Raw genomic sequence first — 13,226 nt, 5'->3', positions numbered from 1 at the left:
GATCTCTCTCTCTCTATGTTAGGTCTATGTCTCTCACCCGGTGTAGTATCCAGTGGGTGTGCATGTATTCTCTCTCTCTCTCTATGTTAGGTCTATGTCTCTCACCCGGTGTAGTATCCAGTGGGTGTGCATGTATTCTCTCTCTCTCTCTCTCTATGTTAGGTCTACTGTATATCTCTCACCCGGTGTAGTATCCAGTGGGTGTGCATGTATTCTCTCTCTCTCTCTCTCTATGTTAGGTCTACTGTATATCTCTCACCCGGTGTAGTATCCAGTGGGTGTGCATGTATTCTCTCTCTCTCTCTTTATGTTAGGTCTACTGTATATCTCTCACCCGGTGTAGTATCCAGTGGGTGTGCATGTATTCTCTCTCTCTCTATGTTAGGTCTACTGTATATCTCTCACCCGGTGTAGGATCCAGTGGGTGTGCATGTATTCTCTCTCTCTATGTTAAGTCTACTGTATGTCTCTCACCCGGTGTAGGATCCAGTGGGTGTGCATGTATTCCAGCCCCTGGAGGGTCATTCTCTCTCTCTCTCTCTGTATGTATTGTCAGTGTCTCTCACCCGGTGTAGGATCCAGTGGGTGTGCATGTATTCCAGCCCCTGGAGGGTCATTCTCTCTCTCTCTCTCTGTATGTATTGTCAGTGTCTCTCACCCGGTGTAGGATCCAGTGGGTGTGCATGTATTTTCTCTCTCTCTCTCTCTCTCTCTCTCTCTCTCTGTATGTAATGTGAGTGTCTCTCACCCGGTGTAGGATCCAGTGGGTGTGCATGTATTCTCTCTCTCTCTCTCTCTCTGTATGTAATGTGAGTGTCTCTCACCCGGTGCAGTATCCAGTGGGTGTGCATGTATTCTCTCTCTCTCTCTCTCTCTCTCTCTCTCTGTATGTAATGTGAGTGTCTCTCACCCGGTGCAGTATCCAGTGGGTGTGCATGTATTCTCTCTCTCTCTCTCTCTCTGTATGTAATGTGAGTGTCTCTCACCCGGTGCAGTATCCAGTGGGTGTGCATGTATTCCAGGCCCTGGAGGGTCATCAGGGTGTAAGCTTTGATGTTGGCGGGAGTTAGAACCAGACTGCTGTCTTTAATGATCACCTGGAGGGAGAGAGACACCCACACACAGAGAGAGAGAGAGAGAGAGAGAGAGAGAGAGAGAGAGAGAGAGATTGTAACAGATTAATATTATTACCGTACAATCATAGATGTGCGCATTGCGGTTTTAGCCGTGGTTACCGCGGGTAACCACAAATAATGCATGAAATAAATGAATGACATTCATCTATAATAATAATAATAATAATAATAACATTCATCTATAGGCCTTAATTTAAAACGTTCTCACCTCCAGATCCGTCTCCATGAAGTCAAACACCAGACTGATGTTGGATTTGTGACCGAAGGCATCCAGCAGCTGAGAACCACAACACAGATTAAACATGGGTGGGAACATTGGCTTTTCCAAGCGCTCAAAGCGCTTTACAACGGTTCATTCATTCATACGTTGGGAGGTGAAGGTTCATTCATTCATACGTTGGGAGGTGAAGGTTCATTCATTCATACGTTGGGAGGTGAAGGTTCATTCATTCATACATTGGGAGGTGAAGGTTCATTCATTCATACATTGGGAGGTGAAGTGGTGAACACTTCCCACCGACTCATTGGAGGCAGTGTAGGGTTCAGTGTCTTGCCCAAGGACACTTCGACATGTGGACAGGAGGAGGAGGAGCCGGGATTCGAACCGCCGACCCATGGATCATTGGACGACCTGCTCTACCTCCAGAGCCACAGCCGCCCCTAATTAAAACATTTCTACGGCAGTGAATACGACTGGGATAATAATGGATAAAAAATAAAAAAGAGTCATAGCAGGATTTTTGTAACCCATTTTAACAACCGATTGCCTAAACTGTAATCCTGGGCGCTACTCTCCCTCTGCCAACGTGGGGAGAGCCCCGAACAGAGCTCATGCTTCCTTCCTTCAGGAAGCATAACGAACACGTTATTCCAACCCCGGTACCTTCTAGCTGACAGCACTACAGACTGTATAGGAGATCTTGAATGAACAAGAAGGTGGCCGCACACACCAATAGCCAGAGTACCAATATTTATTCGGACAGCAGGTAAGACAACATCCAACGTTTCGGCGGTTAAGCCTTCATCAGGGAATACAGGGCACATCATGGTTCACACTTACATATGGTGCCAGAGAGTCATGCAACCAATCAGAAGGGGGTAGGGGAACACGGGTTAAATAAGACCTGTCCCTGTGAATTGAGAGGTCGGGATCATGGTCATGTGGTGTCTCAAGTTCACATACAAGAATTTCTCAAAAATGACTATAAGGCCTCCTAAGAGGATCTGGAATAAATATTCCTTGTCATGGAGACACAATGTATGAAAGAGTTACAGCAGAAAAGCAAATAACCATATAACAGCAATAACTATACAAAAATAAAAATAAAAAATATAATTAAATACATTCAATGCAATCAATATAGAAAAAACATTTTAAGTGGATTAAATACATGTACTGGCAATAGACCTGAATGCCCCTCTGTGGAGTCGGCCTGTATAGGTATAGGACACCTGCAGGTGAAGAGGGGGAAGGCGGCCATCAAAGTAAGGTTAAAAGGAGGATTTACCAAAAATAGTATTAAAAGGTTAAGTATAAAGGTACAAAAATATTTTTATTGTAATATATTTTTACAAAAAGGATTTAAGGTCAAAATCTACATTAAGGCCAAGGGGAGATAATGTTTTTAAGGACTGAATCCCAAAAGCTTTGCGTTTAAGCAGAAGCTGATCGATCTGTCCTCCTCTTCTAGATACAGACACCTTTTCTATGCCTATATAATTTAGAGAGGATACAGGGTGGTTGGCTTCCACAAAATGGGTGGCAACAGGATATATAATATTCTTGCACCGAATAGTGCTACGGTGCTCAGCTATGCGTGCTTTTAATTCACGCGAAGTCATACCTACATATGCCTTGCCACAAGGGCATGTAAGAAGGTAAATGACAGCCCTAGTTGTGCATGTAATAATGCCTCTGATGGGGATATTTTTACCAGAATGAGGATGCTTAAATTTATGACATTTTCTAGTGCTGTTGCATTGGGCGCAAGAGCCGCATTTATAGTTGCCGTTAGGAATAGGAGCCAATACACGTTGAGTCGGGGTTGGGACAGGGGGTAAATCGGACTTGACCAAGTGATTTCTGAGACTCTGACCACGAGAGAAAACAAGGAGGAGGAGGAGGTTTGGAAAAGGTGTTATTAAATAATGAATCCGATTGTAAAATATGCCAGTGTTTTTTTATAATATGACTGAAATTTTCAGACATTTTAGAGTAGGTAGTAGAGAAGATGGTTGACTGAGTCTTGTTTTCTGACTGTCTGTGAAATAAATCAGACCTGGGTTTATGATTGATTTTATCCAGTGCGTTGTCAATCTGGGTATTAGAATAGCCCCGTTCTTTAAATTTAGCCTGCATATTTGTCAAATGCCGGTTCAAATCTGTAGGTTTCTTGCAAATGCGCTTGACTCTGCAGAATTGGCTATACGGTAAGCTGTTTTTTAGATGTAGAGGGTGACAGCTGTCAGCTCTCAGTAGGCTGTTTCGGTCAGTTGGCTTGGTGTAGAGGTCAGTATATAAAACACCATCTTCTCCCCTGCAGATCAGTAGATCCAGAAAGTTCAAAGAATGAAAATCAAAAGACATGGTAAATTTCAGATGATCTGAACATGAGTTAACAAACAAAAAAAAGTTATTAAGTTGTTCTCTTGTACCATTAAACAGAAGGAAGACATCATCTATATATCTTTTCCAGAGAGTTATATTTGTAAAAAATGGGTTTTGAGCAGGATTGAGAATTTTTGATTTCTCTAGGTACCCAACATACAGGCCTGCGTAATTAGGGGCCATAGGTGACCCCATCGCTACACCCCTCTTTTGTAGAAAATAATCATCCTGAAACATGAAGTAATTGTGTGTAAGTACTGTCTCAGCCAGAGTGACAATGCACGAGTTAGAGGGTATGGCTGAGGTGGGGCGCTCTAATAGGAAATGTTCCAGGGCCTGGATGCCGCCTTCGTGAGGTACATTTGTGTACAGCGACTCTACATCCAGCGTGACAAGAAAGGTATCTGATCTTAAGGGTTCAAGGTTTTCAATAATGGATATCATGTGACCTGTGTCTTTCACATAGGACGGGAGGAGTTCATTAAAGGGTTTAATAAAAAAGTCTACAAAAGAAGAGAGAGGTGCTGTAACGGAGTCGATGCCTGATATAATGGGGCGACCTGGGGGTTTCTCAAAGTTTCTATGAAGTTTAGGTAAAATATAGAAAACTGGTGTCATAGGATGCTGTTTATTAAGAAATTCAAATTCCTTTTTTGTAATCTCACCAGAACGTAAAAAACCTTGTAGAGTGTCATTTACTGTACCCTTAAAGTTTTCAACAGGATTACTGGGAAGTTTTGTATAAGAGATTTCATCCAGTAGCTGTCTATGACATTCCATGACATAATCAGATTTGTTGAGCAAAACAACAGCGCCCCCTTTATCAGCCTCTTTAATTACAATTGAATTATCAGACTTGAGATCAAGCAAAGCTTGCTTCTCGTCTATGTTAAGGTTACAATGAGATATGTGTGCATCTTTTTTTGTTGTTTGATTATGTCATGGAATGTCATAGACAGCTACTGGATGAAATCTCTTATACAAAACTTCCCAGTAATCCTGTTTTTTTTTTACAAATATAACTCTCTGGAAAAGATATATAGATGATGTCTTCCTTCTGTTTAATGGTACAAGAGAACAACTTAATAACTTTTTTTTGTTTGTTAACTCATGTTCAGATCATCTGAAATTAACCATGTCTTTTGATTTTCATTCTTTGAACTTTCTGGATCTACTGATCTGCAGGGGAGAAGATGGTGTTTTATATACTGACCTCTACACCAAGCCAACTGACCGAAACAGCCTACTGAGAGCTGACAGCTGTCACCCTCTACATCTAAAAAACAGCTTACCGTATAGCCAATTCTGCAGAGTCAAGCGCATTTGCAAGAAACCTACAGATTTGAACCGGCATTTGACAAATATGCAGGCTAAATTTAAAGAACGGGGCTATTCTAATACCCAGATTGACAACGCCCTGGATAAAATCAATCATAAACCCAGGTCTGATTTATTTCACAGACAGTCAGAAAACAAGACTCAGTCAACCATCTTCTCTATTACCTACTCTAAAATGTCTGAAAATTTCAGTCATATTATTAAAAAACACTGGCATATTTTACAATCGGATTCATTATTTAAAAACACCTTTTCCAAACCTCCTCTGATTGTTTTCTCTCGTGGTCAGAGTCTCAGAAAGCACTTGGTCAAGTCCGATTTACCCCCTGTCCCAACCCCGACTCAACGTGTATTGGCTCCTATTCCTAACGGCAACTATAAATGCGGCTCTTGCGCCCAATGCAACAGCACTAGAAAATGTCATAAATTTAAGCATCCTCATTCTGGTAAAAATATCCCCATCAGAGGCATTATTACATGCACAACTAGGGCTGTCATTTACCTTCTTACATGCCCTTGTGGCAAGGCATATGTAGGTATGACTTCGCGTGAATTAAAAGCACGCATAGCTGAGCACCGTAGCACTATTCGGTGCAAGAATATTATATATCCTGTTGCCACCCATTTTGTGGAAGCCAACCACCCTGTATCCTCTCTAAATTATATAGGCATAGAAAAGGTGTCTGTATCTAGAAGAGGAGGACAGATCGATCAGCTTCTGCTTAACCCATTCTGAACGGGAACCCGTTTTGGTGTTGGCATCATGTTATGCTTTAGCTATTGAAAAATAGCAGATCTACAAGCTCATAGCGCGCCACCGAGTGGCGCGCTACGAGCTTGTAGGTCTGCTATTTTTGAAAAATCGAGAAGAACGACTGACATTTTTAGAATCTGATCTCGGGTCAGAATGGGTTAATCAGACCAGTGTGTGTCCAGCGGAAACCTCGTATGAATCTGATGTCAGGTCAGAATGGGTTAAACGCGAAGCTTTTGGGATTCAGTCCTTAAAAACATTATCTCCCCTTGGCCTTAATGTAGATTTTGACCTTAAATCCTTTTTGTAAAAATATATTACAATAAAAATATTTTTGTACCTTTATACTTAACCTTTTAATACTATTTTTGGTAAATCCTCCTTTTAACCTTACTTTGATGGCCGCCTTCCCCCTCTTCACCTGCAGGTGTCCTATACCTATACAGGCCGACTCCACAGAGGGGCATTCAGGTCTATTGCCAGTACATGTATTTAATCCACTTAAAATGTTTTTTCTATATTGATTGCATTGAATGTATTTAATTATATTTTTTATTTTTATTTTTGTATAGTTATTGCTGTTATATGGTTATTTGCTTTTCTGCTGTAACTCTTTCATACATTGTGTCTCCATGACAAGGAATATTTATTCCAGATCCTCTTAGGAGGCCTTATAGTCATTTTTGAGAAATTCTTGTATGTGAACTTGAGACACCACATGACCATGATCCCGACCTCTCAATTCACAGGGACAGGTCTTACTTAACCCGTGTTCCCCTACCCCCTTCTGATTGGTTGCATGACTCTCTGGCACCATATGTAAGTGTGAACCATGATGTGCCCTGTATTCCCTGATGAAGGCTTAACCGCCGAAACGTTGGATGTTGTCTTACCTGCTGTCCGAATAAATATTGGTACTCTGGCTATTGGTGTGTGCGGCCACCTTCTTGTTCATTCAAGATCTCCTATATAGTTTTCTCCTGTGCATCGGCACCGCCACAAGGACTTTGGTGTGCGTAGAGCCTCTTTGTACACAGCACTACAGACTGTGCCACGGGGTCCCGATTAAACCGGTTTAAAGTAGAACCGTCTTCTACATCCTGACAGTTTTCTGAAAAAGCTATGTTTCTATGTCAGTCGTTCTTCGATCTTTCAAAAAATAGCAGACCTACAAGCTCTTAGCGCGCCACTCGGTGGTGCGCTATGAGGTTGTAGATCTGCTATTTTTCAATAGCTAAAGCATAACATAATGCTAACACCAAAAGGGGTTAAAGTGGAACTCACTCCAATGATGTTGGGATGATGCAACTCCTGCAGAAGTTTGATTTCTCGAAGGGCCGTCCTGTTGATGCCTGACGATAAATAAATAAATACAGAGTGTTTAGAGAGAAGGGCCGTCCTGTTGATGCCTGACGATAAATAAATAAATACAGAGTGATTACATCTTTTGATTGATTAAATACTTCATTAACAGAGTACATCAGGGGTGCACAAAAACGTACATCGTGATCTACCAGTAGAACACAAACGGTAGATCACATGACATGCTCCTATAAATATATATATATATATATATATATATATATATATATATATATATATATAATTTAAAATATAAAACCCACAATGCACAAACCCACAATGCAATTATACTTTGTTTTTTGTGTTGCACACAAACATTAAAGTTATATTAAAAAACTGGCTAATGAAAAATAGCTAAAGCTTACAGAGTAATATTATTACAGAGTGAACATTTTAACTCAATTCTTTGTTTCTGAGAACCACTGATAAAGAAACATGAGGTTTTTCAGAAAAGAAAAAAAAAAATATATATATATATATATATATATTTCGACGTCAGGCCTAAATGGGTTAAACAATTTCCAGCAATGGGATAATACTTTTCTGGTATCGGAAAGAAACGACCGATTATTATATTTCTGACCTACTTGGTACGATGCAAGTTGTAAATTAATGCCCCACCCAGATATTATGTCTGTCTCCCTTTTATGCCCATGTATGGAGTTCTTTGTAAGGCATGCCCGAATAGGGAGTATATGCAGCCGGCTTGTGGAGTTCTGTCTTGTGTCAGGTCCAAATATGGAGTGCTGTGAGGTCAGAACAGGCCAGCTCCATATATGGACGCTGGGCATGGGGGCCCGGTCCAGAGCCCGGGCAGAGGCCTTTTTGGCGCGGTTCTGGACAATTACACACACACACACACACACACACACACACACACACACACACACACACACACACACACACACACACACACACACACACACACACACGATGTTGGTGCTTCTTGCACCAACAATTTTTTAACTTTAATTAATCGGCTCATGATATCGGCTATCTGCTTTTTGATTGTCCACTAATCGGTGATCGGATATATCGGCCAAAAACCATATCGGTCGATCACTAGCAAAAACACGTGGGCACCCCTGGAGTACACGGTGGTACATATGAGTGATTAAATACATAAAAAGAAGCACAGGACAGTACAGTTCAATACAAGGGGATTTATAACCCAACGGCTTGTTTCCAATGGGGTCCTGCATATTCAATTCATTCATTCATCTGAACATTTAATGACAGGCAGATATACAGAACTAAAACGTCATGTAAACGTTTAGAGGTATGTATACCGGTATATGTGTGTGTGTGTGTGTGTGTGTGTGTGTGTGCGTGCGTGCGTGGATGCATGCGCGCGTGTGTGTGTGTGTGTGTGTGTGTGTGTGTGTGTGCGCACGTGCACCAACTCACCATCTTTAGCTTCAGTTCTATGGCCAACCTTTATCTGTCAGGGGGGAGAGAGAGGGAGAGAGAGAGAGAGAGAGAGAGAGAGAGAGAGAGAGAGAGAGAGAGAGAGAGAGAGAGAGAGAGAGAGAGAGACAGAGAGAGAGACAGAGAGAACATGGCGGTCACTTCAGTCTCAGGCCCCCCTAGCTTGTATTGATGTAAATAAAGGTTCACTTTAGGAGAAAAGGAAGCGTTTTAAAAGGCGGTACCTTTTTGATCGCGACGATGTTGTCCGTGGTTTTATCCCTGGCTTTGTAGACCGTAGCAAACTGACGACAGGAGAGAGAGAGAGAGACAAGAAACGTTTGCATTTAACACATTCTAGAGTAGACGGGAATCCCTTTTGGTGTTTTAAGCCATTCTGACCTGAGATCAGATTCTAAAAATGTTTTCTATGTCAGTCGCTCTTCGATTTTTCTGTGTGAGGCTAAATGTCATCAAATGGTGGTTCCGTGGCTCAAATGGGTCTGAGAGGCTAAATGTCATCAAATGGTGGTTAAAGTAAATAATGGACCTTGACATGAGAAAGGTTTCAAATCAAAACCAGTGTTTTTAAAGCTATCTACAGAGGCTGTCTGTTATTAGCTCTGACTTGTCAAAGTCCTTCAGGCTATGGACCCACCATGCAGTCACCAGAGATAAGAGTCTATTGTTTACGTTTCATAACAATATTACCTTATGGAACATGCAGTCACCACAGATAGGAGTCTATTGTTTATGTTTCATAATAATATTACCTTATGGAACATGCAGTCACCACAGATAAGAGTCTATTGTTTAAGCTTCATAATAATATTAACTTATGAACCATGCAGTCACCACAGATAGGAGTTTATTGTTCATGTTTTATAATAATAATAATAATAATAATAATAATAATATTACCTGTCCCTCTCCGAGGAAGTCTAACTTCTCGTATCTCTTCGCCCTGGACTTGACATCCAGCGCCATGCTTCAATGTGTTGCTGTTGCTTTCTGTCGTTTCTGTTGCTGTTGCTGCACCAACCAACTGTAAACTAACTGTTAAACCTCGATCTTTACTGCTTTCTGTTGCTGCACCAACCAACTGTAAACTAACTGTTAAACCTCGATCTTTACTGCTTTCTGTTGCTGCACCAACTATAACTGTAAACTACAAGTTAAAGTGCTCTCTAGTCTGTACTGCTTCCATATGTGTCGCTGCTTCACCAACCAACTGTAAACTAAAACCGTTAATTATCTTTCTGCACTGCTTTCTGTTGTTGTTTATTCGCCAAACTAAAAGTTAAAGTGCTCTCTGTTCTGCTTCCATGTGTCGCTGCATCACCAACTGTCAACTACACTGCTTTGTTGTTAAAGGTCCACTACTGCTTCCGGGTCAACCATGGTTCATCGTGACGCTGGTTGCCATGTCGGTTTATTATTTATAAGCGAAGCGACTTTGTTTATTGTTTTATTATTTATTGTTTATAAGGATCCCCATTAGCTTTTGCCTTGACAAAAGCTAGTCTTCCTTGGGTCCGACACAGACAAACATTTAACATTTAACAAAAGGCAATACTTACAATTGTTTACAAACACTAACTAAAAAAAAACATAGTAAAAATAAAATATAAAATAAGAAAAAAAAACATAGGATAAATGAAAAAAAAACAAAGAAAAACATAGCAAAAACATTGTGCTTCTTTGTTTGTTTGATTGTTGATTTAAGTATTTATTAACAGTTTGCAGAATGGGTACAATTAACATTTCAAGTAGGCTACAACTCAATACAAAGACTGTTAACTGTGAGTGGACTACACAATAAAGAATTACACTTGTTTACAAGAGGGTCCACCATCGTGCAATTCATCATACACTTAAAAAACCCGGAGATCATGAGGAAAAAAGGGGAAAAGAAACCTACAGTTGTTTTGTGTAAAGGTAGAAATAGGTTGCATTTTTGTGGGCTTGTTTCTAAACATTCCTTGCTGGTAACAGGTCATATAAAGGTCACTCCTCAGAGCCAAAGATGTTATAATCCTCTTCGGGTGGATAGAAGTAACATTATCTTCACTATTGTTACATTAAAAAAACATTTTAATCCTAACGGTGGACATAATCTCATTGTGCTATAGGCGCCCCTGTCGGTCGAGAGGTGTACTGCACGCCTGATTACATTATAACTGTGAAAATGTCCACCGATGTGATTAAAAAGGTTTTTAATACAATAAAAAATATCCGAGGAGGATTGTAACATCTAGTGGCTCTGAGGAGAGACCTTTATATGTGAAATCTGAACGCTGTGAGCTTGTAGATCTGGCTATTTTCCGAAGTATAAGTGGGAAATGCCTGTATCCGGGTTAAAAAACAATGTTTAAAAGCCTGCTCTGAAAATGTTCATTGGTTCATTGGACTCATAGCGCCATCTGGTGGTAAATTTTGAAATTGTATATTATATTTCACAGTATGTAGAATGGGTACATTTCATTGTATTTCACAGTATGTAGAATGGGTGCATTTCATTATATTTCACAGTATGTAGAATGGGTACATTTCATAATATTTCACAGTATGTAGAATGGGTACATTTCATTATATTTCACAGTATGTAGAATGGGTACATTTCATTGTATGTAGTATGTAGAATGGGTACATTTCATTATATTTCACAGTATGTAGAATGGGTACATTTCATTATATTTCACAGTATGTAGAATGGGTACATTTCATTGTATTTCACAGTATGTAGAATGGGTACATTTCATTGTATTTCACAGTGTGTAGAATGGGTACATTTCATTGTATTTCACAGTATGTAGAATGGGTACATTTCATTGTATTTCACAGTGTGTAGAATGGGTACATTTCATTGTATTTCACAGTATGTAGAATGGGTACATTTCATGGGAGAGGGGAGGGGAGGAGAGGAGAGGAGATTATTCCGATCTGGTGAACCAACATGGGAAGATCTTTGAATATTTATGCATGTCAAATGTTTCATACAATATTTCACTGCTTCTTCACTCTGCGTCTGCACACGCACGCAGGCACGCACACACACAAACCGAGCTTACTGCACATGTGCACTGACTGGCCAACCACACGGCTGTTGCCTTAAGTCACCGATCAGCGCGCGCGCGCACACACACACACACACACACACACACACACACACACACACACACACACACACACACACACACACACACACACACACACACACACACACACACACACACACACACACACACACACACACAGCTCAATAGGTCGCCTACACTGCCCTCACAACCATGCTGTTCTCCACTCAGCCACCAGATGTCGTCAGATCCCCTCTGCGCCACATTCCAGTCACCTCACCTCATTTCCCCTCGCAGCAGCAGTGTCCTTCAGACCACAGACCAACTGACCAACAGACCAGTCTGTGTCTCATAGGAGGGCTGTGGGCGGTTCAGAAACCAGTCTGTGTCTCATAGGAGGGCTGTGGGCGGTTCAGAAACCAGTCTGTGTCTCATAGGAGGGCTGTTGGCGGTTCAGAAACCAGTCTGTGTCTCATAGGAGGGCTGTGGGCAGTTCAGAAACCAGTCTGTGTCTCATAGGAGGGCTGTGGGCGGTTCAGAAACCAGTCTGTGTCTCATAGGAGGGCTGTGGGCGGTTCAGAAACCAGTCTGTGTCTCATAGGAGGGCTGTGGGCAGTTCAGAAACCAGTCTGTGTCTCATAGGAGGGCTGTGGGCGGTTCAGAAACCAGTCTGTGTCTCATAGGAGGGCTGTGGGCAGTTCAGAAACCTGTCTGTGTCTCATAGGAGGGCTGTGGGCGGTTCAGAAACCAGTCTGTGTCTCATAGGAGGGCTGTGGGCGGTTCAGAAACCAGTCTGTGTCTCATAGGAGGGCTGTGGGCAGTTCAGAAACCAGTCTGTGTCTCATAGGAGGGCTGTGGGCAGTTCAGAAACCAGTCTGTGTCTCATAGGAGGGCTGTGGACAGTTCAGAAACCAGTCTGTGTCTCATAGGAGGGCTGTGGGCAGTTCAGAAACCAGTCTGTGTCTCATAGGAGGGCTGTGGGCAGTTCAGAAACCAGTCTGTGTCTCATAGGAGGGCTGTGGGCAGTTCAGAAACCAGTCTGTGTCTCATAGGAGGGCTGTGGGCAGTTCAGAAACCAGTCTGTGTCTCATAGGAGGGCTGTGGGCAGTTCAGAAACCAGTCTGTGTCTCATAGGAGGGCTGTGGGCAGTTCAGAAACTCGTCCACCAGTGATGCTGTCACTGGTGGACGAGTTTCTGAACTGCCCACAGGATGGGGAATCCAAACTAATAGAAACTGCAGGCTTTCTAGTCCTGAAAAGTTGCAATGCGAAAATGGAAGCCATCGTTCTCACGATAATATAAATCTTAAGCATTTCTGTAAAATAAATCTAAAAATAAATCTAAAAGAAAAATGTCAAAAACAGTCAGTCAGTTTTAGTTTTAGTTTCTTGTTTAGGGGTTTCTGCTCCTAAAGTTCCAGGTGTTTCCTATCAGCCAATCAAGTGATTACTATCAGCTTTGTGATTATAGTTCAGCCACCGAAAAAGAAGGCAGCTTCAGTTTGCCGTCCATCCAGCTGGTTCTTTATGTCCTTGAGAAGCAA

The 13,226-nt window shown here is 41.6% G+C and overlaps 1 protein-coding gene across 2 annotated transcripts in view; it reads right to left on the bottom strand.

Moving 5' to 3' along the window:
- The window catches only part of cdk7 (cyclin-dependent kinase 7), a 42,120-nt gene extending 32,163 nt beyond the window's left edge, over window positions 1-9,957 (bottom strand). The window contains exons 1-7 of one of the 2 annotated variants that reach the window (XM_080755374.1): window positions 9,728-9,957; window positions 9,527-9,670; window positions 8,851-8,910; window positions 8,606-8,639; window positions 7,121-7,188; window positions 1,345-1,413; window positions 987-1,097 (exon numbers count right to left, since the gene is read on the bottom strand). In XM_080755374.1, the coding sequence (XP_080611500.1) occupies window positions 987-1,097; window positions 1,345-1,413; window positions 7,121-7,188; window positions 8,606-8,639; window positions 8,851-8,910; window positions 9,527-9,592 (408 nt within the window). In that variant the 5' untranslated portion in view covers window positions 9,593-9,670; window positions 9,728-9,957. Of the gene's footprint in view, window positions 1-986; window positions 1,098-1,344; window positions 1,414-7,120; window positions 7,189-8,605; window positions 8,640-8,850; window positions 8,911-9,526 lie in introns of both variants that reach the window. The other variant, XM_080755373.1, reaches the window with a different exon arrangement.
- Between the last annotated feature and the right edge of the window lie 3,269 nt (window positions 9,958-13,226).

This window comes from Protomyctophum bolini (genome assembly GCF_963924005.1).
Source record: "Protomyctophum bolini genome assembly, chromosome: 22".
In the NCBI taxonomy this organism is placed as follows: Eukaryota; Metazoa; Chordata; class Actinopteri; order Myctophiformes; family Myctophidae; genus Protomyctophum; species Protomyctophum bolini.
This window is presented reverse-complemented; position numbering and strand designations above follow the sequence as displayed.